General features: G+C 34.8%; 2 protein-coding genes across 3 annotated transcripts; one reads left to right on the top strand and one right to left on the bottom strand.

The window, feature by feature from the left end:
- The first annotated feature begins 3,970 nt into the window (after positions 1–3,970).
- On the top strand, positions 3,971–24,667 carry hdm (meiosis specific with OB domains hold'em). Of its 2 annotated transcripts, none has more exons than XM_074170614.1 (7): positions 3,971–4,317; positions 8,296–8,523; positions 8,576–8,732; positions 12,782–13,002; positions 13,437–13,599; positions 17,154–17,340; positions 24,644–24,667. In XM_074170614.1, exons 1-7 carry the CDS (start codon positions 4,056–4,058, stop codon positions 24,650–24,652), a joined length of 1,227 nt encoding a protein of 408 aa, XP_074026715.1. In that variant the 5' UTR covers positions 3,971–4,055; the 3' UTR covers positions 24,653–24,667. The 2 variants fall into 2 exon arrangements, with proteins under 2 accessions (XP_074026715.1, XP_023012700.1); XM_023156932.2 differs by lacking the exon at positions 24,644–24,667 and adding an exon at positions 18,859–19,213 and having other exon boundaries at positions 3,976–4,317.
- LOC141480600 (uncharacterized) lies at positions 21,964–23,893 on the bottom strand. The gene has a single exon (XM_074170790.1). It carries the CDS (start codon positions 23,891–23,893, stop codon positions 22,103–22,105), a length of 1,791 nt encoding a protein of 596 aa, XP_074026891.1. The 3' UTR covers positions 21,964–22,102.
- Positions 24,668–24,972: the final 305 nt, after the last annotated feature.

Genomic DNA, 24,972 nt, shown 5'->3' with positions numbered 1-24,972 from the left:
GTTTTGGCATATTATTTCATAAACGAGTAAACGATAAACAACATATGACGCTGGACAGTATGTAATGAACCTTCTTGTTCAGATCATCTACACATTCTATACAAAGTCAAGTCGGGTCCAAAACCAATAGTGGGATATCTTCATTCAAGAGCTATAAGTTGGAGTGGCTATAAAAATTATTTTCAATCGAAGTTTGAGGACAGCTTTACTACAATATGCAGTTGAGATAGGATGGTGACAGGGAGTGGATATATGTGTTGGTTGTTTGGCCAATTATCTCACATGAATTATTTGCTTGTGGACGTAAGCTTTACAGCAAACATCTCATGTGAAGCTCTAATGAATAGAGACAGGCTTGCCTGGCTATCTCTTTGATCTTTCACACCACACCAGCCATGGGTATCTTTTCAGACTTACCTTCTCTTCACATATTTCTGGATAGACACCGTAGTTGGTAAACACACACAATTGTCTGTATTGTGAAGAGAGAATTTATCTGGTTGAAGCTGGGATGATTCTGCAACCGTGTTAGGAATCACACGTTGAAAGGTAAGACGTCGTTAGTCCTTAGCTCGCACAAGTTTCTCAACTTCTGAGAGTTGTCGTTCGTATGGGGGCGACAGCTGATTAACGGAAAAACGGATTTTAAACAGATATTTAAGTCAAAGCATTCTGGGGATGACCTCTGACTTCATGTTTAAATATGTTTAAAATCTGTTTTTCCGTTAATCAGCTGCCGCCCCCATACGAACGACAACTCTCAGAAGTTGAGAAACTTGTGCGAGCTGAGGACTAACGAGGTCTTACCTTTTAACGTGTGATTCCTAACACGGTTGCAGAATCATTCCAGCTTCAACCAGATAAATTCTCTCGAGAAAAATATCTGGTCGAGGCGGGAATCGAACACACGACCTTCCGATCATGAGTCGGACGCACCACCACCGCGGCCAATTCCACAACAACAGTCAGTTTCAACAGTGAACTTCGACCTGCCTTATCCTGGAATATTTTTTTGAGTATTCTTTGAAATACATTTTTTGTGGAGGATAAACGGTAATATGAACCTTTACTGAACTGAATACTCAATAAACATCCAGTCCATGTAGGCAGTCGCGTGTGACATCTGGACATTTCATTTTTTTCACTTGTTTCAAAAGAAATTAGAACTATCACAGTTTGGGGCGAGATTTTTACAGTACATTTCAGTTTTCGAAAACTGAAAAGGATTGTTTTATGAATCGTCAACCACTTAAGAAAGCGAATTATAAATAATTAATTTTTTCAATTGATTTTTTTCAATTTGTAAGCAAAATTTATATATACGACAAATTACTGACTAATTGGACTTCTCAGTAGTTTATATTAGGCAGAAACTTTTTGAGGTGAACTTTTCAGTTTGCTCTTTACTACACTTAAGCAGATTCCCTATTGATTTATCTTTTAGTTTTTCAGATTATGGAAGGTTATAAACTCAAAAAAAAACAGTAACATTTTTTGGAACAAATTTGTTTTCGACGTGTAAAAGGATTTAAGTGAATCATACAAATTGTCCAAAATGTTATTAATGAAGAATGAAAACTAGTGTTGGGTTTAGTTTGAGATTGTAGGCATGACTGTTGTATTTAATTTTATATTGATACTCTTTCATGTATGTAATTCCTTGTTTCCAAAAATTGTATATGTGTTAACTTCAATTTTGAATGTTTGGTTTACTAATTGAATTTTAATATTTGTAAGTCCTTGTAGTCTTAGAATTGTATCTGAATACATTTCTTTGAAAGTTTTATGTACCTTAACCCAATAAGGCGTGCATTTTGAGTAAGATTTTCAACCAATGAAAATACCAGTTGTGTGCATTATTTTGATCTGAAACTTCAAATGTAATATTGAATTTCAAATATTTTTCGTTTCGCCAAAATCGCGCCTATGGGTTAGAATCTGGCAAGAATGTATTTTTTACTCACGAAAAAATGGTGAAAAAAAATTATTTTCATTTGAGAGATATAACGAATGTTCGCAAATAACGAGTAAAATGTATCGTGGAAATTGAAGTCCTAAGTACATCCAAGAGGAGATTTATATTTTTGTGAATTTTCTTCTTCAAGACCTACTCTTTACCATCTTCAAAACGGGACATCTATTTTTTTCCCACCCTCAAAGTGGTGCCTAAAAAGTATGTTAGTTTCGGAGTGTTTTTTGCACATAACTTTGTGAATGTTCAAGAAATCTATTTTCCATCAACATTTTCAACACACATTAATATCCAGGCTCAAGTAGGAGCTGAGATTTTTTTTATTTCGTCACTTTTGATTTATGAATATTAGGGGTTCAAATTTTCGCAAAAAACTAGTGGAATACTTGAACTTTACGTTTTTTGCAAAAACATGATTTCAAACTGTAAATATGGGCTTTAAACTTTGAGCTCACTCACGGTTGAGTAAATGACTTTAAAATCTCGGCTTTCGGAAAAAATTTTAATAGCTTCATGTATTTTGAACCCATTCTGATTGATTTTTTTAATTTGTAGTAAAGATGGTGTATAGGTAATATATAATTTCCATTTCATAGTTAATCATAGCAATTTTAAAAATATTTTTCAAGTTTCATTGGATCAATATTGAAGAATGTACAATGAATAATGAATATGAAAAATGAATTAATCATTAGTATATTATAAAAATATGATTTATTGTATAGATTTTTATTATTCATGACCATATCATTTTAATTTCAATTAATGAGTGATTAGCTGAAAACAAGTTTTTTGTTGATAACTTTTGAGGTTTATAGTGGCTTTATTTTCCCGTAGTTTTTTTAGATTTATATCAAAAGGTATCTGTAAACAGAGAAACTGCTAGGTATTCAACTATAATTGGACCCACCTCTAATTATCATTATTATTGAAAAAGCATGGGCTTCGCGCCGAATAATAACGTAGTTCTTCAGTTTTGAGTTCACAGAAAGCTGCTTGCTGTTTCAAAATCGAATTTTTAAAATTGAGTCAGTAGTCATTACGTCCGAACCGTGCTTTACGACACAGTTGAAACCCCCATTTTTACTGGTAATTTTGCTGCCTTCTTAATTTGTAATCGAAAACACCTTCCAATTTCAACAGTCTTTTATTTTGAGTATACAGGGAGCTCCCTGCATAGTTTCAATTTTGAAAATTGGGTCGGTTCATTTTCAAAACCATATTTGTTACTACCACAATACCTAATTCATTTTTTTGGCAAAACTAATATGCCATATGTTAGTTTTTTCACGGGTTACCCCAGATAAAAAAAGAATCAACAAAATCGGTTCAGAGACGACAAAGATATGGAAATATTTTTAACGAGTAACAAACACACCGAGCCCAACGTCTCTATTACCTCTCCTCTACCTCGCTCAGCTTCTCAGTGCTCCAACAAGTTCAAACGTTCATATTCACCATTTAACACCGCTTTGTATGTAAAGTTCTAATACTCCCCACTAGTTTTCGGGAAAATTTGATAAATTATAGGGTGGCGAATTTTTGAAAAAAATATTTTGGCAGTTAATTAACCTCTTTTTTCGAATGTGTGTTTTTTTGCAAGCTAAGAGACTATTTTTGTGAAAAATCAGTGAGGTTTGTGCAAAAAGTCCTTTCGCAATATCTCGCGAAAAAAGCTCTATTTTTTCTGATTAAATGACACTCAAAAAAATGTTATGTTAATGCCAAATTTCATCCCTATATGTGCAATTTTGGAGAATTGAAACCTATTTAAAATTTCTGCCTTTTTGAATTTTAAATTGATTGTACCTTATTTGTCATCATAACCAAACATATACGATCCTATTCTTGTTTACGGACTCATCAATGTTTACTTTTACAATCAAGTTCGTAGAGAAGTAGAATAAAACTTAAATTTGATGGAAATTCGTGGATTCTGTCTGATTCACTTTGCATCCACTATCTCTGTTTCCTATTGGTTGAACATGAAACCGGATTAGACATTTAAGTACGCACATCAAGTAGCCTTAGTACAATACGAGTCAATGAAACAAAATATTTGCAGAAAGAGTTTTTAGTAAAAATGAACGACACTAGCGTTGCTTTACAAAAAGTTAATTTAAGAAGACTGCATCCATATTTGGATAATATTTTAATTGTTGGGATAATTATTGGTAAACAAAGACCACGTAAATTTCTTGACAAAAAGTCATCTGTTGAAGTTTATAGAGGGGTTTGGAATTTCACTCTCCGTGACTCTCCGCAAGACTACATAAATATTACTTATTGGGGACCTAGCGAAGTGATATTTCAGGCAAACGAAAAGTTTCGTACTGGAGATGTTGGTAAGTTTAGAAAATTTTGAATGATGTTTTTTATATCAAACTACTAAAATTCAAACGAGAAGCTCATTGGTTTCCTATGAAGCATAATATATCCATACCTATAGTTAGAGAATACTGTGCCTAAAGGGCCGGATTTAACTTTCCCATCGTTGTTTTCAAAAATATGTACTTTTGCAGAACTTTATGGATTTATAAAATACATGGCATTATGAATTCAGTAAAAATCGTTACTTCAGTAATAAGACTATCGAATACGGTTCATACATAGTTGTTAAAAAAATGATTCATTTTCACATCTTTCCGTTTCGCTACCATGTGGACAGTTCCCAAGTTTGTCCTCGCCTAGAACGGCCCCGTTTATTGGGAAATACTTAGCATAGGAACCATACAGGGTGTTTCAAATTCGATCCTCACCATTGGGATCTCGGAAACTGTGAGAGATACGAAGATGGTTAAATTGGGGCAAAGTTGCGTATTTACCTGACTAACAATATGCCGTTGAGACAGTTCTGAAATTCCGAGTATATCCGGAGATATCCAGAAAAAAACAGAAATTTCGGAAAATGGTTTTTATTTTTTTCTGACTATTTTTTGAATGATTCGAAAATGAATTGCAGTTCCACATTGTCACTTTTTCCCTGCTACATAATGGTGTTTTCAGATTTGATATCCAACGTTTCGTCTTCCGGCCACCATCATCAACTTTATTTTTTCGTATGGGCGTTACTTTGGATTCTTTCTGTTTTGAATAGAACCAGATTTTACCTTTTCAATGATATGTATCATAAGTTATCATTCTTTTTCGAAAAATTGGAGATATTGAAAAAAAAATATTCTTATTATAATAGGCTTTGACTTTGATATTTCTAAATTTGGACTTTCAATTTGTTACACTCAATGACATTTTGTTATTGTACAAGTCATTGAATTTTTGGCGAAAAATGGCTTTCACGAATGAAGAAAAAAGAGATATGATACAAATATATTACAAATACGATAGAAACACTGTTAGGACATCGGAAATGTATTTAAACTTGTACCTATCCCGAAAAACGACCACCACATCGAACTATGTTCAAGTTATTGGATAAAAATCTCACCGAGTTTGGTTCATTTGAAAAGCCGGGAAAAAAATACGTAGACAGAATGGACCAGGAAACTAAAGAAGATTTGATGAATGAGGAATGTATGAGGTAAGTTAGACATTGTGTCCTTTTCAATAAAAATTAATAATTTGCATATAAATATGAACCAGGGAAAATCTACACCTCAAATTTCCTCTGAAATGAATATTTGTCATACAAGTGCTTGGAGACATCTCAAAAAAAGCTGTTTGAAAATACACATATCTATTATAAAATACACATATCTCAAAAATTGCATCCAGGTGATCCCGAAAGGCGATTAGAATTTTGTAATTGGCTAATAACACCTGTTTTCCTGGAAAATGTAATTTGGACAGATGAAAGCACTTTTACGAATTGTGGGATATTTAACCGAAATAGCGAACACATTTGGAGCACAAACAACCCCAGACAGTTCCGAGAAATGCGACCTCAAGTGCAATTTAGTATTAACGTGTGGGCAGGAATTTACAAAGAAAGAATTTTGGGTCCTCATTTATTTGACGGAATTCTGAATGGAGAAACCTATCACCAGTTTTTAATGTCGATTTTTGAAGACTATTTGGATGATCTACCTTTGGCTAACTATAACAACATCTGGTTTCAACATGATGGTGCTCCACCGCACACTACCAGACAAGTATCTAATTACCTGACTGAAAGGTTTGGTGATAAATCGATAGGGACTAATGGGCTGGTAAGGTGGCCAACAAGATCTCCAGACTTACGTGTTATGGATACATTTTTATGGGGTACACTGAAAAATAGAGTTTATGGTCAGAGGTAATATCGAAATATTGAGGACCTTCAAACCTTCAACACAGCATTGTTAGAGAGTTTGGAAGATTGAGGAGGAGGGAAATTAATCGTGCAGTGAATAATATTCGAAGAAGGGCACAGTTGTGTTATCATGAACAAGGCCAACATTTTGAGCATTTGCTGTGATTTACTTTTTTCTTTACATTTTAGTTAATTATTGTTATTTGATCAAAGTTCTATTTTAATTGAACAGGACACAATGTCTAATCTACCTCATAGGTACACACCTCATTTATCAAATTTTGATTGTTGATTCTGTCTCCGTATTTTTTCATTGGTTTTTCAAACGAACCAAACTCGGTAAGATTTTGATCCAATAACATCAAAGTCAAAGCCTATTATGATAAGAATTAATTTTTTCAATATCTCCAATTTTTCGAAAAAGAACGATAACTTTCAAAACAGAAAGAATCCTATGTAGCGCTCATAAAAAAAAGTTGATGATGGTGGCCGGAAGACGAAACGTCGAATAGCAAATCTGAAAACACCATTATGTAGCAGGGAAAAAGTGGCAATGTTTAACTGCTATTTATTTTCGAATCCTTCAAAAAATTAAGTCAGAAAAAAATAAAAACCATTTTCCAAAATTTCTGTTTTTTTCGGATATCTCCGGATATACTCGGAATTTCAGAACTATCTATCTCAAAGGCATACTATTAGTCAGGTAAATGCGCAACTTTGCCCCAATTTAACCATCTTCGTATCTCTCATAGTTTCACAGATCCCAATGGTGAGGATCGAGTTTGAAACATCCTGTATACCAAAAAATTCACGGGCGTACCTATTTTATTGACTGAAATAATTTTTGCAGAATGGATTTTAAATATTGAATATAATTTCTGAGAATGCATATCCTGAATGAATAATGGAAATCGGGGCGCTCTATGCAGAAAAAAAAATGATTTACTCCTTTACTCCCCTCATTTTCGGAAAATTGTTGCGAAATGGGTATTGAATTTTGAAACCATTTTCTATTGTGAGTACATCAAGAAAAGTTAGATGATATGTATAGGAGAAAATGGATTAATCCTTTCACACCCCCATTTTACTCTTAAAAAATTTTCTGATGAATTTTGCGGAATGGAATAAATTGCAAACTGTTTTCTGAAAATGCGTATTGCAGGTGAATGATTCAAATTCAGATGATCTTCACAGAAAAAAAAACATTCATCCCTTCACACCCTCACTTTACTCTCATCATTTTCCGAGAAATGTTACGGAATGGGTAATAAATATTGAAACTATTTCATGAAAATGTATTGAGACCCCTGTTGAACGGGTTGGAGCTTTTTCAATTCTTGTATTTATTTTTACTCCATAATTTTAGGCTTATTTTCAGAATCGATTACAAAATGTTTTGCTCTTCAATTAACGGAGATATCATGATTTCTGCTTCTGCTAGCTCAACGTGAAGCTTTTGGCCTCCTTTCTTATCCTATGATTATATTTTTTGTATGCACGATGAAAGGCGTTTCTAACTCAAGTATATGCACGATAAAATTGAATGTATATGTATGTATAAATTGAGGGGTGAATCAAACGTTTTCATATAGATCGTCTCAATTTTCATTATAAACCTAGAGTAAGGATTTTCAGAAAATGGTATTGATATTTGATACCCATTCCTAAGTATTGAATCGAGTGTTCTCCTATATAGATCGTTTCAGTGTTCAATTTTCACTCAGAATATGCATTTGCAGAAAATAATTTCATTATTCAATATGCATTCCGCAAAAAATCTTCGAAAATTCCAAGAGTAAAGTATGGGTGTTGAGAGATGAATCAATTTTTTTCTATACGGATCGACTCAATATCCATTATTTACTCATAATATGCATTCTCAGAATATAATTTCAATATTCAATACACATTCCGCAAAAGGTCTATGAAAATTATGAGTAAAGGGATGGTGTAGAGGGGTGTATCAATTTTTTTCATACGGCTTCGTCTCAGTCTCCATTGTTCACCCATTTCACAAAACTTATTCCAGTGACTACGATAGAGTTTTCCGAACTTTACTATGTATAATTTCTAGTTGAAATCATTAATCCCAAAATAAACGTAAGAATATTGAATGATACTAGTGAACAATTTCGTCCTATGGTAACTTCGCCTTATAATCTTACCCTCAATGAAAAATCATCTATTGTTCATCATGCTGGAATGTCAGTGGACTACCTACCTCTGCTCAAATTCCCAACAAAACCCATTGCCGGATTTTTGCCCCTTCGAGATATTCATAACAGTGGAGCATCAATAAAAGGTAAAAATTACCTCTGTTATTCTATTATTATTTAAATTGTACCATTTTCCAGATTTTATTGATGTTTTGGCGGTAGTTCGAGGCTTGGGACAAGTTCGAACGATAACCTCGAAAACAAATGAGATTATGCTGGTTCGTACTGTGGAAGTGTTTGATCACACATGCCCCAGTTTGAAAATAGATATTTGGGATCCTGACATTATAAACAGGTAAATTTCATCAAGTTACAGAGTGTTTTCTATAGAACATCCTTTTTACAACGATCGAAACCTGGAAAATAATCTAGTGAAAACACTTTTCAGTCGTGGCGTGACATTGAATTTTTGTTCTTGCGTACTTATTACTCATAAGTATACATATTAGCTATTTCGGAAAAAGAGTACCTACTTGTAGAAAGAAATGATCTCCCACCAATTTGTAATTATTTTATGAACGCAAAAGATATAGGTACCTCATATATTGAAAGAGCCAAATAAATACAATGCGGTTGAACTAGGTAGAACTGATATTTTTGCAAATATATAAGCTGCCCACTTTAAGATGCAAACGCCCCTTAACCCTTGACTTCGGATTTACTAACATAGCAGATATTTTTGACTTCAACTTGCCCCAATAGTACATTATTTCATTTAGGAAATAGAGATGTTTTGTGTGTCAAGCTTCGAGATTTCAGGAAGTTCGTCAACCATGCGAGAAACACGAAACTATTTTTTTTCCGAATAAAGTAACATATTGTTTCTTCACATGCACATACCTACGTAACTTAGGTACTGCTTGTTCTGCAACATGCCATAACCATGGTGATGATTTGACTTTTGTAGAAGATGTACATTTTGTATTTTAGACATTTCAAGCAAAATATTTTTTCCAAATTCATTAGCTTCTCACAGAGTGGAATTTTTATTAACTACAGGAAATCATGATATCCTGGCAACAATAGTTTCGGATTTCTTAGTTTTAATCCACAATCCGTGTATGGAATTGACCAATTTTTTCATGTCTGGAATGAGTTTTGTAACACAAAAAACAATGTCATTTTCCAATGCCAAACGATTTCTTATTTTGTTTTCAAATTCACCATCATAGAGAATCCTTGTTCACACTTGTATGAAATAGCATCAAAGTTTTTGTGGCTGTTATGGACACTTCTGGGTATTCCCTTTTAATACCTATCCAAAATTTGTCGATACAAGCATTGTTAAAAGTTAGTTTTGCTGACTGATCACTTGAAATCTCTAGCAGTCGATCACGAAGACAAGCACTTAGCTCAGGTTTTGTTACGGCTTGCTCACTGACCGGATTGACTACTCACCAGACCCCTCATATCTTTAACTGGAATGTCACGTGTCAAATGTTCAATTAGAGCTTCGAGATGAGATGATACTAGGACAAAACATATGGCGCCAATACTCGGCACAAACTCTATAAACTCTTAGTAATTGTACAATTTTCAAAATCTTCTTTCTTAACTCTTGTGTTTCAAACACAAATTTTACAAACGCATTTACCCTGTCTTGAGCATACAGACCATTTTTCTCTGGTCCCTTTTCAACCATTTTTCATCACTGAAAAAGTGGAAAGTTCGGGTTTGCCATCAACCTTGTCGGATCATTTTTGTGTATGGCTCTCCAACTTCCTAAAAAACGTCTCCCGCAAAAGGCCGTCGATGGATATCTCTCGAATACTTTTATCATCAATGCTTGTGTTTCCCAGTGATCCATATTGTTTTCAACCCTCTTTTTATTGTATATCAACGACTTATTGGAAAAACCAAGAATCCAATATATTACTTTGCTGACGACATCACACTTGACTCGTCATTCAGTTTGGATACCAGGACATCGGCTGCGGATGCACATCTTCACTGGTAGCGGACGTTGCATATTTTAATAAGGATCTAGAGGTGATTTCGAATTTGGGTGATAGTAACCAGGTTCCATTAAATGCCACGAAAACCCAGGCATCGATATTCTCCAAAAAAATGAATCTCTATGAATCGGATATAATAATGTCTGCTTCAATACATTTATTGGTGGGGTTGAAATGGATATCAATATGTCTTGGCACGTATCAAAACGAATATCTGACATGGTTGTAGATATTGAATATATTCAGAAATAGCTAAAGTTGGATGAGTCGCCAGATATTGTCATCTATGCTCAGTTTTTGTGCTACATCCGGTATGACTCCGGTGTATGTATTCATGAAAATGTATTGTTTTGTAAGTCCCTACCCAATGAGACAACAAGTGAAATTCTTTATGGGATGCTCGTTAAAGCAACTGAACCTTTCGAAATTGATTAGAAGAAATGCATTTCAATTTGTAGTGATGGAACAAAGGCCGCTGCAGAAAAGACGAGTGGATTGAATTTCAGGTTGAAATCATTTATACCGAATTCAAGCTGGGTACACTGCTTGACAGTCAAGAAAATGCCAGATGAATTACGACAAGTTTTAAATCAAGCTGTCAAGATAGTGAACTACATCAAAAGTCGCCCGCTCCAGAGTAGATTTCTTAAGAACTATATATGTCTTGATGTTTTTTTTGGAAAAATTCTACTGGTTTGTCTATCAAAGCAAAATGTTTAATTTCGGAAGGCTTCATGCTTTTGGCTGATATGCTGACAACACTTCACTACATATCACTCAAGGAAAAAACATACACTTCAGTATGTCGTATATATTACTGAAAAATGTATATCGAATACACATATACATTACTGGGTCGTGACGGGGAAATATGTGCAAAATGTGCATACTTACTACCGATAGTATTGTAGTGCTGAAGGTAACTGACATATATTACAAATTCAATAAATTACATCACACATTGTGGTTTGTTTGCTAATTCATAAACTACACCTTACGATTTGATTTCCACAAACTTTATTTTTTAAAATTGTGGAGATTAAATCGTAAAGTGTAGTTTATGAAATTACTATTGGTCTTCATGAAGTAACGGACGAATCAATCTGAAAACAAATTGTTTGCTAGTTCAGTAAAACCGACTTGAAGGTATGTATGACTGGTCATATTTGCGGCACTTTGTTTTCGCACATTCACTAGCATCACTATCTCTGTATCTGTAGAGTAGGGAGGGTGAGTGTAGACCCACAGCACTTAGGCCATTTGTGACCCATTGTACATCCTCCTGAGGAGTTGTCCTCCTAGGTCATCATTCATCCTGTCCTTTCCAGGAAGGTGGACAGGTCACTAGGAGACATCCCCTTTATATTGGCAGGTGTAGGCCAAGAGTCGCCGAATACATACTCTCTTTGGCAATCTTCAGGTGTCTCACGGTGGCCTCTGCGAAGGTTTTGGAAGGTGCAGCGACATTACTGTCGTTGCGCGGCTTCTTCAACCTTCTTGGAGTTCCCTCCGTGGAGGTGCACAAGTGAGGGAGCTTTCCTGCAGGGGCAGCCGGGTCCTTGCCTTTATTCAAGGCGGAGCTCTTGGCGCCCGCCGCAGGAAGTGCCCTTGCTGTTTGAGGTGGAGTGGGGGAGGAGGAGGGTGCACTTATAGTTGCTGCCACTCCTGCCTCTTTCGCTTCCTTTCTCCTTTTGACCTCGGCGCCGCAAATACGCTTACGCCTTGGCCTTTGTATCACATCACGAGGTGATCTGCTATGTCCAGCCTCATTCCAAGCAGTAGATTGGGGTGGACATTTCTGTTCATTCCCAGCCACTGCCTTAGATTGAGGTGAGAACTTCTGTCCAGCCTCGACATTGGTTTTTGTTTTTGTTGTTTCTATTTTTGTGTTTGTTTCATTCATGTGTGCTCCAACGAGTAGCAAGGGAAGAGTTGGTCACCTCTGGCAGAGCCCCGCATTACCAGAGGTAGGCTGATTACAATAAGGTTTCGCCCAGTTCCCCAAGGGGATCGTTCGTATTCGCATATCACCCTGCGGCCATTCAGCTGTAGGCTGGTCCACGGTGGCATGTTTTGCAAAGGCTTTTGGGAATTTTTAGTTCCCCTCACTCTATTTATTTCTGCCACTGACCAGGAGTCCGGCGACCACGTCCGTAAGGCCACATTGGCTTCCGGGACAGGGTCTCCAGTCCCATGACCGTTCCTCTAACCGCCACTTGGGGACGCGCCCGATAGGTAGCCCAACTCACGGGACTAGCGTCACTACTTGAAGAAGTTCAAAAACGTATCCAACAACTGTCAAAACTACTACAAAGTTTGAGAACTCCTGGTTCAAACCAACGAAAAAGAGTTATACAAAAATTTGAAATGTAAGAAATATTTTTTTAAGGTCAGAAAAATGGACACCTCGTTTCACTGCCTTATTTTTTACCGACTTGATCGTACTGTGGTCAAACTTTCAAAGACAGTTTATTGCCAAAGTATCTAATCGTACTATAGTTACTGAGAATCCCGAAGGTAAAGAAGTTCAGCTACTGCTTGATTATGCAAAAGATGCTCCTATTGAAACTTTTGAGATTGTAGATCAGTTCTTAACCACATTACCAGACCGTAAGTGTTTTCTTTCAAAAATATTGCACATAATAAACAAACAAAATCAAATTCACGATAAAAAATATAAAAGATGGAGTATTTGAATATTTGATAATAGTTTGAAAAACTTAAGAATTCCACAATCCTAATTTCAAAATAAAATGAAAAATTGAGACCTAAAAAAGTTTTTCAATTCAGCAAATTGTAGAACATTGTCAAAGGTATTAAAATCAGCTCTTCATTATTCACTAACATCCATGGAATCCATTTGTATATGAATAAATGAAAGATTACAAGTACTTGTCGTTAAAGTATTACAAGAATCATTTGCACTCAGTATTTGATTTTGTATGTTGAGTCTTTTTTTTTATTATGGGCATTTTTCTGATTGGGAAGATGCAATATATTGATTGAAGAATAAATGTTCCATAAAATGTTAAATAAAATTCCAGCTAGTACAATTCGTGATATAATGAGCGTGAAACAAATTCAAGATAAAATAAATGCCAGTCTACAAGAGGTCAGATCTGGAAGTAAGCAATTTACGGCATTGCTTTTTGCATTTGTCTCCAACCTGGATTTGGATGGTCTTTCACAAACACTAATGATAACATGGTTTGTATACATTTTCCACTATTTAGCTTTTACGTGTACTCATTCACTTCTTGTAATATCTTGCTACAAAGAAGTAAAAATATAAGTAACCTGAAGGATGAAGGAAGCAAAAAATTAGTTGTGAAACAAAGGTAACTAACTTCCACCAGATTATTTGATTTATTTGAGATACATTTGTCGAATGCAGATGGTAAAACTAGATACTTGTTTTGATCCCATGGAAATTTTCAACATTAATTTGTAACTGTAAGGGCACATTAATTTTGTGAATTTCCACGTAATATTATGCAAGCACCCAGATTTCTATTAGTGGTTTTTTGTCTAGCTTTTTAAAGATGTAGCCTAGTTCATAACATAGATTCTGAATAGGTGGATATTTCATTTCTACTGTGATTTGATCAAAATCAGCAAAATTCATAATGAAATCGCCTGCTAACACTATCGATGAATTAGTTGTCAGTTTCTTCACCATTTCTAATTTGTTTAAAAAAATATTAAGGAAACATTAGTTGATGTATACATGTGCAAATTACAGATACCTATTAAAGAAAACAAAATCATGGCTGGTAGGTGGTACTGGAATGGAACCTGAAGTACCAAACATTTCGTCTGCTACTGTAGCAAATATAATGAGTCAAATATCATGACTGCGAGGACGAGGCCTCGCAGTCAACGCACATGTCACTGATGATATCAGCCGCAGTAACAAACGAAACGATTGATACTTCAGGTTCCATTCGACCACGGCCTGTAGCCCGGATTTTGTTTTTTTATCATGACTCCGGTCGTGAAAGCCTATGTTCTTATACATATAATTATGCTTCTTTTGATTGAAAGAAATCAAGTATTTGAATTGTTTCGCTTCCAAAATATCATTGAAGTTCTCCCAAACACTTCCCAGACAGCACTGGTTCGACCCGCAATATGTCTCATCAGAGATGCTAGACTGAACAACGAATGCATTGAAGGGCAGGTCTAATGAATGACATCCTTCCTTTCGAAGTCACCATCTGTGGAATTAATAGAAATATCAACGAATATCAAACATAGACGAGGCTTTCCAAGGAGGTCTGTTGCAAATCCAATCTGTATCCAGCAAGCCTCCGTAAAAAACGCAGAGCCCTGTCACGGAGACCATGCCCCGATGACTGCTCACATTGCCGACGAGCAGAAGAGAAGGAAGCTGCTATTTGTAGACTACAGTTGTAGACGACAACTGGCAGGACAATAAGATCAAAGAAGACTAAGAGAAAGACCCAGATCTTGGTTTAGTCATCGGATGGAAGAAAGGTAATCAAAGACCATCGTGGCAGGAGGTTGCAGGTTATTCGCCAGCGGTTAATTCCTACTGGGCCCAATTGAACTCCCTCACCTTGGAAAATAGGTTTCTGAAACGTGTGTTGAAGTCTGAAGACAGTGGAGAAGAAAGGTGCCAGACAGACCCTCCAGAAAGTAAGACGACGGTCTTACTGAGTTAATTGTCAAACCGACGTCAAGGACTGGTGCAGAAAATGTGTTGTATGTGCTGCCGAACTAGATTTGATCCGCTTTAGAAGCCTCGTTCATCTTCGATATTCGTGGATTGAGTGTTCTTGCGTTCCCATGGATGGCATCTTCCTAAGGGGAGATGCCACTGCCTCTACTCAGGCTAGTCTTTCAAGGACATTCCAAAAATGAATTCGTAAATCAGCCTAACACCATTGCTGAGATTTATGGCATGTCAAAGCAGCTTTGTCTGGTGTTGGATCAACATTGCTGTTTTTGGGCTCTGGTTTCGACCATGCAGCAAAATAATAAAGTTTTCAGAAAACTCAATTTTAATTTTCTCAGAAACGAAAAATTTCGAATAATTCTTGGAACGAATATGCAAATAATTTGTGTGTACTATTATAACTGCAGTATTATGTTAAGATTTCTCTATAAATGAATTGATATACTTTCAGGATATTACAGTATGGATGAATAAACCATCATGTGGGTTTTTCATTATAGTAACTATATAAAAGATAAGAAAAGTAACACCCCTCTTCGAGGTAAAAAACATATGTTAAAAAAAGTATATGGTTTTTCAAATACGTATTTCTTAACGTTACTTGTGTGCTTTGATTGAACGAAAGCTGTATTACAATGCAATTTTTCTATAATAGAATATAAGTCGAAAGCACATCTCAATAACTATTCATTACTTCCTGTAATTAAATCTGATTTCAGTAAATGTTACTTGCACCACTGTTCTTTTGCATATAATGGATGACATTATTAAGAGCAAGAGATCAAGGTTTGCGTACTGTTTCAGTGCTCCTACATTTTAGTCTTGCTTTCGATACACTCAATCATTCACTGTGATTGGCTATTCTATATTATATGGGTTTATCAGAACATGCAATACAGTTATTTGAAAATACCTTATTGGACCGGAAACAAAATGTATTGACAATATTTATTCTACAACTATGAACATCATATCAGAGGTACCACAAGGATCATTTCTTGGACCTCTTCTTTTCACCTTGTATACCTCTACCATTCTGAAATCACTTAAACATTGCTCAATTCACTGTTACGCAGATTTTTCAGTTTCAAATCAGTTAATGCTGAAGTAGACGATACGTTGATGAATGATGATCTGAATAACTTCATTGAAACGGCCTATCTCATAACACAAGTGAATACAATATAATATTTGGCTCGTGAAATGAAGAAAAAGCGTAAATATCTATGATTTATTTTAAATCAAGAATGAGATATTGTTACGTTTTTCCCCGTGGGTTTACCAATAATTGACTACACTGTATAATAATCAAACTCAACTTTATTTCACTAGTAATATAACAAAACACTGTAATTCAAATTATTTACAATAATAATGTAAATATTTCAAAAGATAGTTGAGAAAATTACATTTTTAGAACAGTGCAATAAGTGACACATTCGCAAAATATCCATACGATGCAAAAATAAAACTTAAGTACAAAAGTATGTAAATATCTCAATATCATTTTATTCAACTTTTCATTTCATCTTTGTATCGCTGCTATTTCTGTACTAAAACTGATTCATCAACACGATATTCTAACTTAAATAAGCAGACAATGTTTCCGAAATTTTCTCCGATTCCATTATTGGATCACAACATATATTTAAAACTATTCTGCTAAGTAAATCTCAATTGGAAATGTAAATATATAAAACATTGTTATTTGCGATAATTTAGTGTATTACTCATAAAAATCAAACTTAGATATTCAAAATGGGAGTTTATATAGTAATTCATGATAATTTGATGAATTTTTATAATTTTTTTAGATATCCATCGGCATTATTGTGACTACATGAACTCTCTTAGATCTAAGATTAATAAGCTACAAAAAATATGTTTTTGTCCGGATTTCATTTACCTGTGAAATAAGTATTCAACAGAAAAGTTATCCAACTTAACAAACTGCCATTTAAAGGACAAATTTAATAAAAGTGCTTTTTTTATTTTCATTCCCTTTTGGGGGGAGGTCACTGGTTAATATACACATTACAAAACAGGTATCTTTTTATTTTAGTGGAAAATGCAAGATGCCGATTAAAGGTTCTCTTTGTGAAAATTCCGAATGTTCAACAGTATATGAAAATGAGGTAATTGATCCAGAATTCAAATTTGATATTAAAATCACTTTATCTGATCATACTGGAACACTGACCAATTGCCGATTTAGGGGAGAAGTTGTTGAACAAGCATTGAGTTGTACAGTAAGTGTTTAATCTCTGATTTTCATCATCCCATTTTGTTTTCAAATAACAATAACTTTCATTAATTCAAACTACTTGTCAAAGGGTTACTTTTATATTCATGCAAAAATGTCAAAATGAAAACGGGGCAATTTCTTTTAAAAGAATTATTTGCTACAAGTAACTCAGGATTTATGACGTTGAGTCAAGGGGTGTAACAGTAATTGTTCTTACATTTATTCAATAAAAAATAACTATTAATACTAACTGTTCAAAAAATAAGGTGGATGTTCAAATTTCGCGGGCTACGTAGGTACATTCGATTAGCGATTTTTTTCTGTTGGTGCACTCGTCTCGAAGATAAGTTTACATTTTCAGCTGTTGAGTATGTTTAGTTTGTTGGTGAGAGGCTTAAAAGTTAAGTGTTTTGCGTGTTCGGTGATTTTCTGCTATTGAAAAAAATGGATCAAAAAATTTGCATCAAATTTTGTGTAAAAAATGGAATTAAGTTTAAAAAAAATCTAGCTGTCGCACCCCTACGAACGACAAACCTAAGAAGTCGACACTTGTGCGAGCTAAGGACTAACGAGGTCTTACCTTTTAACGTGTGATTCCTAACACGGGTTTGGCGGTAGCAAGTGAAAATCGATCGTTCAGCCTGGGGCTTGAACCCAGCGACCAACACGGCAGTCGATTTGAGTGAGTGAACAAAGCACCCACGGCGAACCGACCGACTACCGAGCTCAAAAACACTTGAAATGTTGACAATGGCATACGGTGATTGTACTCTGAGCCAGAAAAATGTTTACAAGTGATACAAGCTTTTCGCAGGAGGTCGAGGAAATGTGAACGACGACGTACGCCCTGGGCGCCTCAGCATCCAGCACATCAACAACCAATGAAAATGTTGATAAAGCGAGGAAAATTGAGCTGAGAAAGTGGGGAAAATTGTTATGGTGAATCGTCGAATCGAATAGAGAAGTTGCTGTTTATGTATATATGTACGTATACCTGATGTAACCCAAATACAGGCAAATTTACCTACAGTACCACAAACTACTTTAGGTGGTTTGTGTACAGTACTCGTACTTGCACTAAGGCGAATATTTTATATTCAAAATGAAAAGTTCAAACAGAAATCTCAGCTTGATTTGGCTTAACATATTCCTAGTGTCATAAACCTAACATGAAAATGGAGGTAGTTGGTTCAATATTCTCAAATAAATCCTATGGAAATATATGAATATTTTGAGGGAAATATATGAATATTTTGAGGGAAATATTTCTATTTTGAATTGAAATAGATACTTATTTGAAATTATCTAAAATTATTATCTATTCTGTGTGAAAAAATGGAATAGGTATTGAAGTTGCATGAAAATGGATGTAATTGGTTCAATATTCTTAAGGAAATCCCTAGGAAATATTAGAATATTATGCTGGAGATTTGCATTTCAAGAAATATATTTCAGAATATTCATATGATTTTGTCTTGATTTTCAAGGTCAAAAATACTACAATAACATAATCTTGTTCTAGGCTCGTGATTTTTCGAATATGTCAGATGATGAAAAGTCCATGTTAAAATGGAAATATTTAATGGAGCGATGTGCTGTTCATATTGCAGTAATATTCGTTGGAAATCAATATCCTGTAGTTTCTGTTGTGAACATTCGTTTAGCAGATCCTGTAGAAGTCGGAAGAAGCCTGCCAGTTTATTAGTTAACCTTACTTGAAAATGTTGAAAATTCAGTTTATTAGTCAATCATACTTGAAAATGTTGAAAATTCGGTTTATTAGTTAATCATACTTCAAAATGTTAAAAATTCAGAACTTGGTTTAAATTTTAAGATATGTAACTGTTTCTCATTAGTAAAATAAAGAATTAAATATTCTCTATTGTTGTATTTTTCTGTTTTGAAACTTGACTGAAATATTCATCTTCGGATTTCTAGCTAATGAAAAAACAATGCACCATCACTCAACGAAATTACTTTCATAGATAGATAAATATATGTTGAGAGAGGTATATTTTCAGGAGAGATGGGCAATTTTACAAAGATGTGTAGATCTTGCCTATAAATTACTGTAAGATACAAACTGAAAGAAAGAGCCTTCTTGAAACAACTACTTTCATGCAAACATTGAATTACACAAAAGAAATAGTACTTTCGGACAACAACTCTTATATGAGGTCTGCTCAAAATAGGTGAATTTCCATTTTTCTCAAAAAGTTTTCATTCATTGATATATTTCTATTTTGCTCCCTTAAAAGTAGTCTCCCTCAGCTATAATACATTTGTCCCAGGGTTTTTTTCCAACCCTCGAAGCAGTTCTGATATGTCCTTTTTGGTCTCATCAATCTTGGGTCTTTTCAATACTGGGAACAGGAAAAAGTCGCAGGGGGCCAAATCTGGTGAATACGGTGGCTGAGGTATGATTACGGTGTTGTTTTTAGCCAAAAAATTACCAACAAGCAATGACGAGTGATCGTGCAGGTGCATTATCGTGATGCAAAAGTCATGAATTGTTTTTCCACAATACCGGAAGTTTTTTTCGTGTTGCTTTTCGCAAGCGGCACATAATTTGAAGATAATACTCCTTATTAACCGTATGACCATGTGGCTAAAACTTCTGATGCTCTACACCATGGTAGAAAGCAAAACAGTGACCAAAATTTCAACATTTGATCGAACTTGGCGTGCTTTTTTAGTATTGTCCTCCTGGGCTTTTCCATTGGGACGATTGGAATTAGGTTTCCATGTCATAACCATATTCACATGATTCGTCATCAGTTATGACCCTTTTAAGCAAATCTGGATAACAGTTGACGTCATTCATCAATTTCTAAGAGATGCTCATGCGACGGTTTTTTGGTCAATTTACATAACTTCTTTTCTGGGTTGTCGCCTGTATGGATATCGTTCATTATAAATTCTGGTCGCTAATAAACAATTTTTATTATTTGCCCCCAGTACAAAATTGTATGACAGTAATATTTGTTTTATGCTAAAACTTATCGATCATTGAAAGTCAAAATCGTAGCCCTCTTTGATAACACTTTCATTGCGCACCACTTGCCTTACTGAGATGCGCATGACGCATTTATTTGCGCACCATGAACGAGTTTACAAGCAACCGGTTACTATTATTTTAGCACTGTAGATATAATTAAGTGTTTTGCACGGAGTTTTGCGAAATTCAAGAAATAACAGTTTGCAAGATTTTCATTCTTTCAGCAATAACTTGACAACGCCGCAAAATTTTCGAAATAAGGTAATACCTCCTTATATAAAACTTTCTGCTCAGTTCAACGATGAAAAAACTTACAGAGGCGGTCCATTAAAAAAAAATGACGATTTGTATTGCCCCGCCTCAAAGAAACACTCTGTATATTCCAAATTATTTTTAAAATAAACAACAAAGTAAACTTTATTCTGAAAATTTTCATCATATACTCCTCATTATAGGCGAGATACTGTGCTTTATCACACTAATGGGGCACCTTGTATAATTACCCCTGATGAGCTAGCAGAACCACTTTGGATTTTCATATTTATTTCAGTCTATTTTTGTACCCTATTACAGAATTTTTTGCCCTTCATCCAACGGAGATATCGTGGGTTCTGGTAGCTTGATTACGCTATTAAACATTTTTCCCCATTTTTTGAATTGAATAATTTTGTAATTACCTACCTCAAACATGCGATAATAATGAATAATTTTCAAAAAATATTCTTCAACTATTGGCGAGGGAAAAATATATTGAGATATTGAGGAGGCTTATTTTAGGCTTTTATAACTTCCTATTGCTGACTTTTGATCTGTTGTTTAATTAAGTGGGTTCTGCTAGTTCTACCGTTGAGCTTCACTTTTTCGAAAATTTCAACTTTAATAATTTTAGGGTCAATTTAGGTTCCTTAATTACGATATTGAACATTGTTTTGCTCCTCGTTCGAATTAAATATTTGGGTGACTATCTTTGAAATAATTCTTCGAATGTGGGAGTGATAGAAATATATTGAGAATTTTATACTTATTTCGAGTTTCTGTCATCTCCATAGCTGACATTCCATGAGTTGTTTAAAAATCTGTGGGTTCTGCTAGCTTTACCGTTAAGCTGGCAAAACCAATTCGGAATCCTTATCTTTTTCAAAGTGTTTCAAAAAATAATTTATTGTCAGATTTTCGCCGAACAATTTTACGAATGACTCACTAACTAAATTCTACATATTTATTTATTTAAGGCAATGCCTATTTTTTACAAAATAATGAAGAGGTGAGTTCATGAAGGGGTTATGTTACAAAAAGGTCTTTCTGAGATAAATAGTCCCAAAGTTCAAGGGCTGGAACTTTTTTGTGTTATGTACATTTTTGCTCTAAATTACATTATTGTACTCCTAAATAGTATAAAATTATGTTGGCATGGTGATCAACTTAAATATTTGCTTATTGAAGTATAAATAAAAAAGAATTTGTACATACCTCCTTTATTCACAAGGAAATTTTATTTTTCATTTATTTTTATTCTTGTAAAGACAGGTATGTTCACTCACCTCCTTCATACATTTACGCAGATGTACATTTTTAGCTATCTTATGGGTGATGTGATTAGTAGTTAGGAAAAAATAAGTACTAGATAACTGTTCAGAAAAATGTATTTGTTATGCATATTTTAACAAAGTATAATAGAGAACACATTTCATTGGAAATATCAAAACGTAAAGTGACACAAGTCTCTTGTCACTTTCTTCCTAAACCATAGCACTTTTCAACATACTTATTATTCTACGTTTCCATCTTGTTCATTCAACACTTGTTCATAGAACCATTTATGTTGATCTGGAACAAAACAGAGCTGTTCTTTCAAGTTTTGTATTTTCTCTTTTGTCATTGAGTTGAATTTTCTGAAGATCCTGGGGATGACGAAATCATTCGGGAGTGATGGTGGATCGTCATCTCTGGGTTGTTTGTGAAGAATGACCATTTTGAAGGGTGTGTGGGCGTCATAAGTTTCTTTGAAGAGATATGATCCAAAAGATTCTGTTCGAAACCATTTGATGCCATCTCTGAAACAGACCTTTTCTTTTAAGAGATCTTTTTTCTTGTTGAAAATCTTCATTCTTTTTGATAAATCTTCTGTGTCCCTGAAATGATCCTTCATATCAATCACCATATTTTTTCTATTAGAAGATACTATAACTTCGCGATACTGATCTGGAGTGTAAATATTTTGATGTTTTCTCAAACGTTTTTCGATTCGCCCGAAATCTCTATCGGAATCTAGGTAAGAATGACCAACCTCTGGGAACTTGTGATCAATCGTCTTGAAATATCCTTTTCCAACAAGGTATTGATTAATACACACCATCAAAAAGTTCTTGTTCTGCCCTGAGCAGGAATCAGTCCAGAGTATCAAGTGATCCTTTTCTTTGAAATTAGTTTCGACTTCTATTGCTCTAAGAAGACTACTAACAATTTCATTACTACCTTTGCCTGCTTGATTTTCAGTCCATGTGCAACATATTGTTCTATCAATATCCTTAGCTATGATATGCAATCCCAAATTGTAAAACCACATCTGGCGTAGATAGAATGCCTTAGAAGTACTAAGTCTAGGTAGAGGCATTGTTTGTTGCAGATCCAATGTCATGTACACAGTATTGGATGAATTTCTGGCCTCTTCTCTGTCTGCTTTTTGAGATTCGAAAGCCAACTTATAGGTCTCCACATGTTCTTCATTAGCAACACCTGAATCGCACGTACTGCAGGTATCGCTCTGAGGGTGTCCAAAAGACAAGTTAAATTCATTGTTAAAAATGAAGCGATAAGTGCACTCTTTAACTTTAAACTGTTCATCTACCTTATCCGCTAAACACTTTTCGAGGTATAGCTTGTGCATTATTGGAATTGAAAGTAATGGAGGAAGGTATTTCTTGTGAATATTCTTATTCCTTGAGTAGTGCGATTCCTCGGCAGGAAAACTAGAGATATGCTGAATGATGTAAGCCGCTACATTATCTGGTGTTTTGTTTGGTCTGGTCTTGTGTTTTCCCCGTCTGTCAGGTGCAGGAGCTCCCAAACCACTCTTTATAGAGGCTTGGATTAATTCAACCTTTTTTGTGCCTATATTATATAGTTTGACAAAGGCCCTTTTACAAACAGTTGTTTGTTTTCCCCCGACAGTTACAGTATACTTGAATGTCGCAGTTTTATGATTGACTGCACCAGTTCGCTTCCTTTGTGGAATGCTTCTTTGCATTGAACTAAATAGTAAAGAGTTCTTAGCATTAATGTCTAGTTTGTAAAATGACGAAAAGATTTGTTCCCTTTCTTCCAAGGTGAAAACTTCTGAGCATTTCAAGCGACATTTGTCAGGACACAGGTTCCCTACAAAGACGCTTTTAGCTGGTTTGAGGTCACCTTTCGAGTTTATGTAGGACTCGCCTCTTTCTCTGTTTAAGATTCGTTTGATTTTCTTCCACTCATTAGGATTTCTTTTCCTTTTTTTAGTTACTTTGTTAATAGTAGATGACAAAACGAGGTTTAACATACGTTGGCCTCTTGTAGCCATTATAACAATATTAACACCAACTTTATATGAAACTACCAATGAAAATCACAAATTTTTAGCAACACTAAACAAGCATCATGTTACTAGTTTATTGGGTTATCAGCAGCTGACTGGTGCATGAAGGAGGTATGATTCACACATGCCTATTTCTCTTTAGTACAATATTGCAATTCATAGCGCATAAAGGGGTTATGTTCAATATTTTGACACATACATTCTTTCTTAATATTCATCTGTCTTACCTTTTAATGCATGAAGGGGGTATGTGTGGTGTTTGTGTATCATAACCCCTTTATTCACTGAGAGGAAAGTATATTAGAATAATTGAATGAATTCATGGAGGAGGTATGTGCGATTTATTGTAACATAACACCTTCTTTCACTAGGAAAACACTTGTTACTTGTGCATACTAGAAGTATGTGCTTTTTTATGTTACATATCCCCTTCATCCCCTGCAAACTACGAATGCTCTAAAAACATACCTCTTTCATGCTCTAGGATCTCTGCTAATACAGGTTCTACAGAGCAGGACTCAGCGCAGAAAAAAGTATAACACATAACTCCTTTATTCCCTCTGAAAGCCGGAAATTTTACATTTTGGTACATAACCCCTTCATGCACTCACCTCTTCAATTAACAAGTTCACTCATATATATTCGACAGTAATCTAAGCTAGGTTTAAGGAAAAAATATATGAAATAAAATAAAAAAAATCGTAAAAATAAGTTAATGAATTACAATCTTTTCAGTCTTTTTAAATGTTTCCAAAGAAGAATTTAAAAAATCCAAATCTACATTGTATGTATTTGCAAGTCTCAAAATTCTACCTATAGATTCATTCCGGCCATAGTTGGTGCGACAAAAGGATACTTTGAAGATTTCTGAATTTCTTGTTCTCCTTGGATTCACATTTAAAGTTATAAGTTCGACAAGTTCCGGGGAATTGATGCCATTGATTATTTTATGAATTAGTGTAAGATCTTATTCTATTCTTCTATGAGCCAGAGTATTCAAGTTAAGAATGTCCAATATAATTTTATAGTCATATTCACCAATATGATATCCCAGTTTATATGCA

This window comes from Leptinotarsa decemlineata, unplaced genomic scaffold, assembly GCF_025532065.1.
Source record: "Leptinotarsa decemlineata unplaced genomic scaffold, Ldec_3_MD MMD2_P_RNA_scaffold_9, whole genome shotgun sequence".
NCBI classification, from domain to species: Eukaryota; Metazoa; Arthropoda; class Insecta; order Coleoptera; family Chrysomelidae; genus Leptinotarsa; species Leptinotarsa decemlineata.
Note: the sequence above shows the minus strand (reverse complement) of the source record. Positions and strands in the feature narration are given on the sequence as shown.

Excerpts from the sequence above, each read along its gene's own strand:
- hdm (XM_023156932.2), top strand. The coding sequence starts at position 4,056 with ATGAACGACACTAGCGTTGCTTTACAAAAAGTTAATTTAAGAAGACTG. Across the intron at positions 8,524-8,575 it reads CAGTGGAGCATCAATAAAAG|ATTTTATTGATGTTTTGGCG; the intron begins GTAAAAATTACC and ends ACCATTTTCCAG. Across the intron at positions 13,600-17,153 it reads CAAACACTAATGATAACATG|TGGAAAATGCAAGATGCCGA; the intron begins GTTTGTATACAT and ends TTTTTATTTTAG.
- LOC141480600 (XM_074170790.1), bottom strand. The coding sequence starts at position 23,893 with ATGGCTACAAGAGGCCAACGTATGTTAAACCTCGTTTTGTCATCTACT.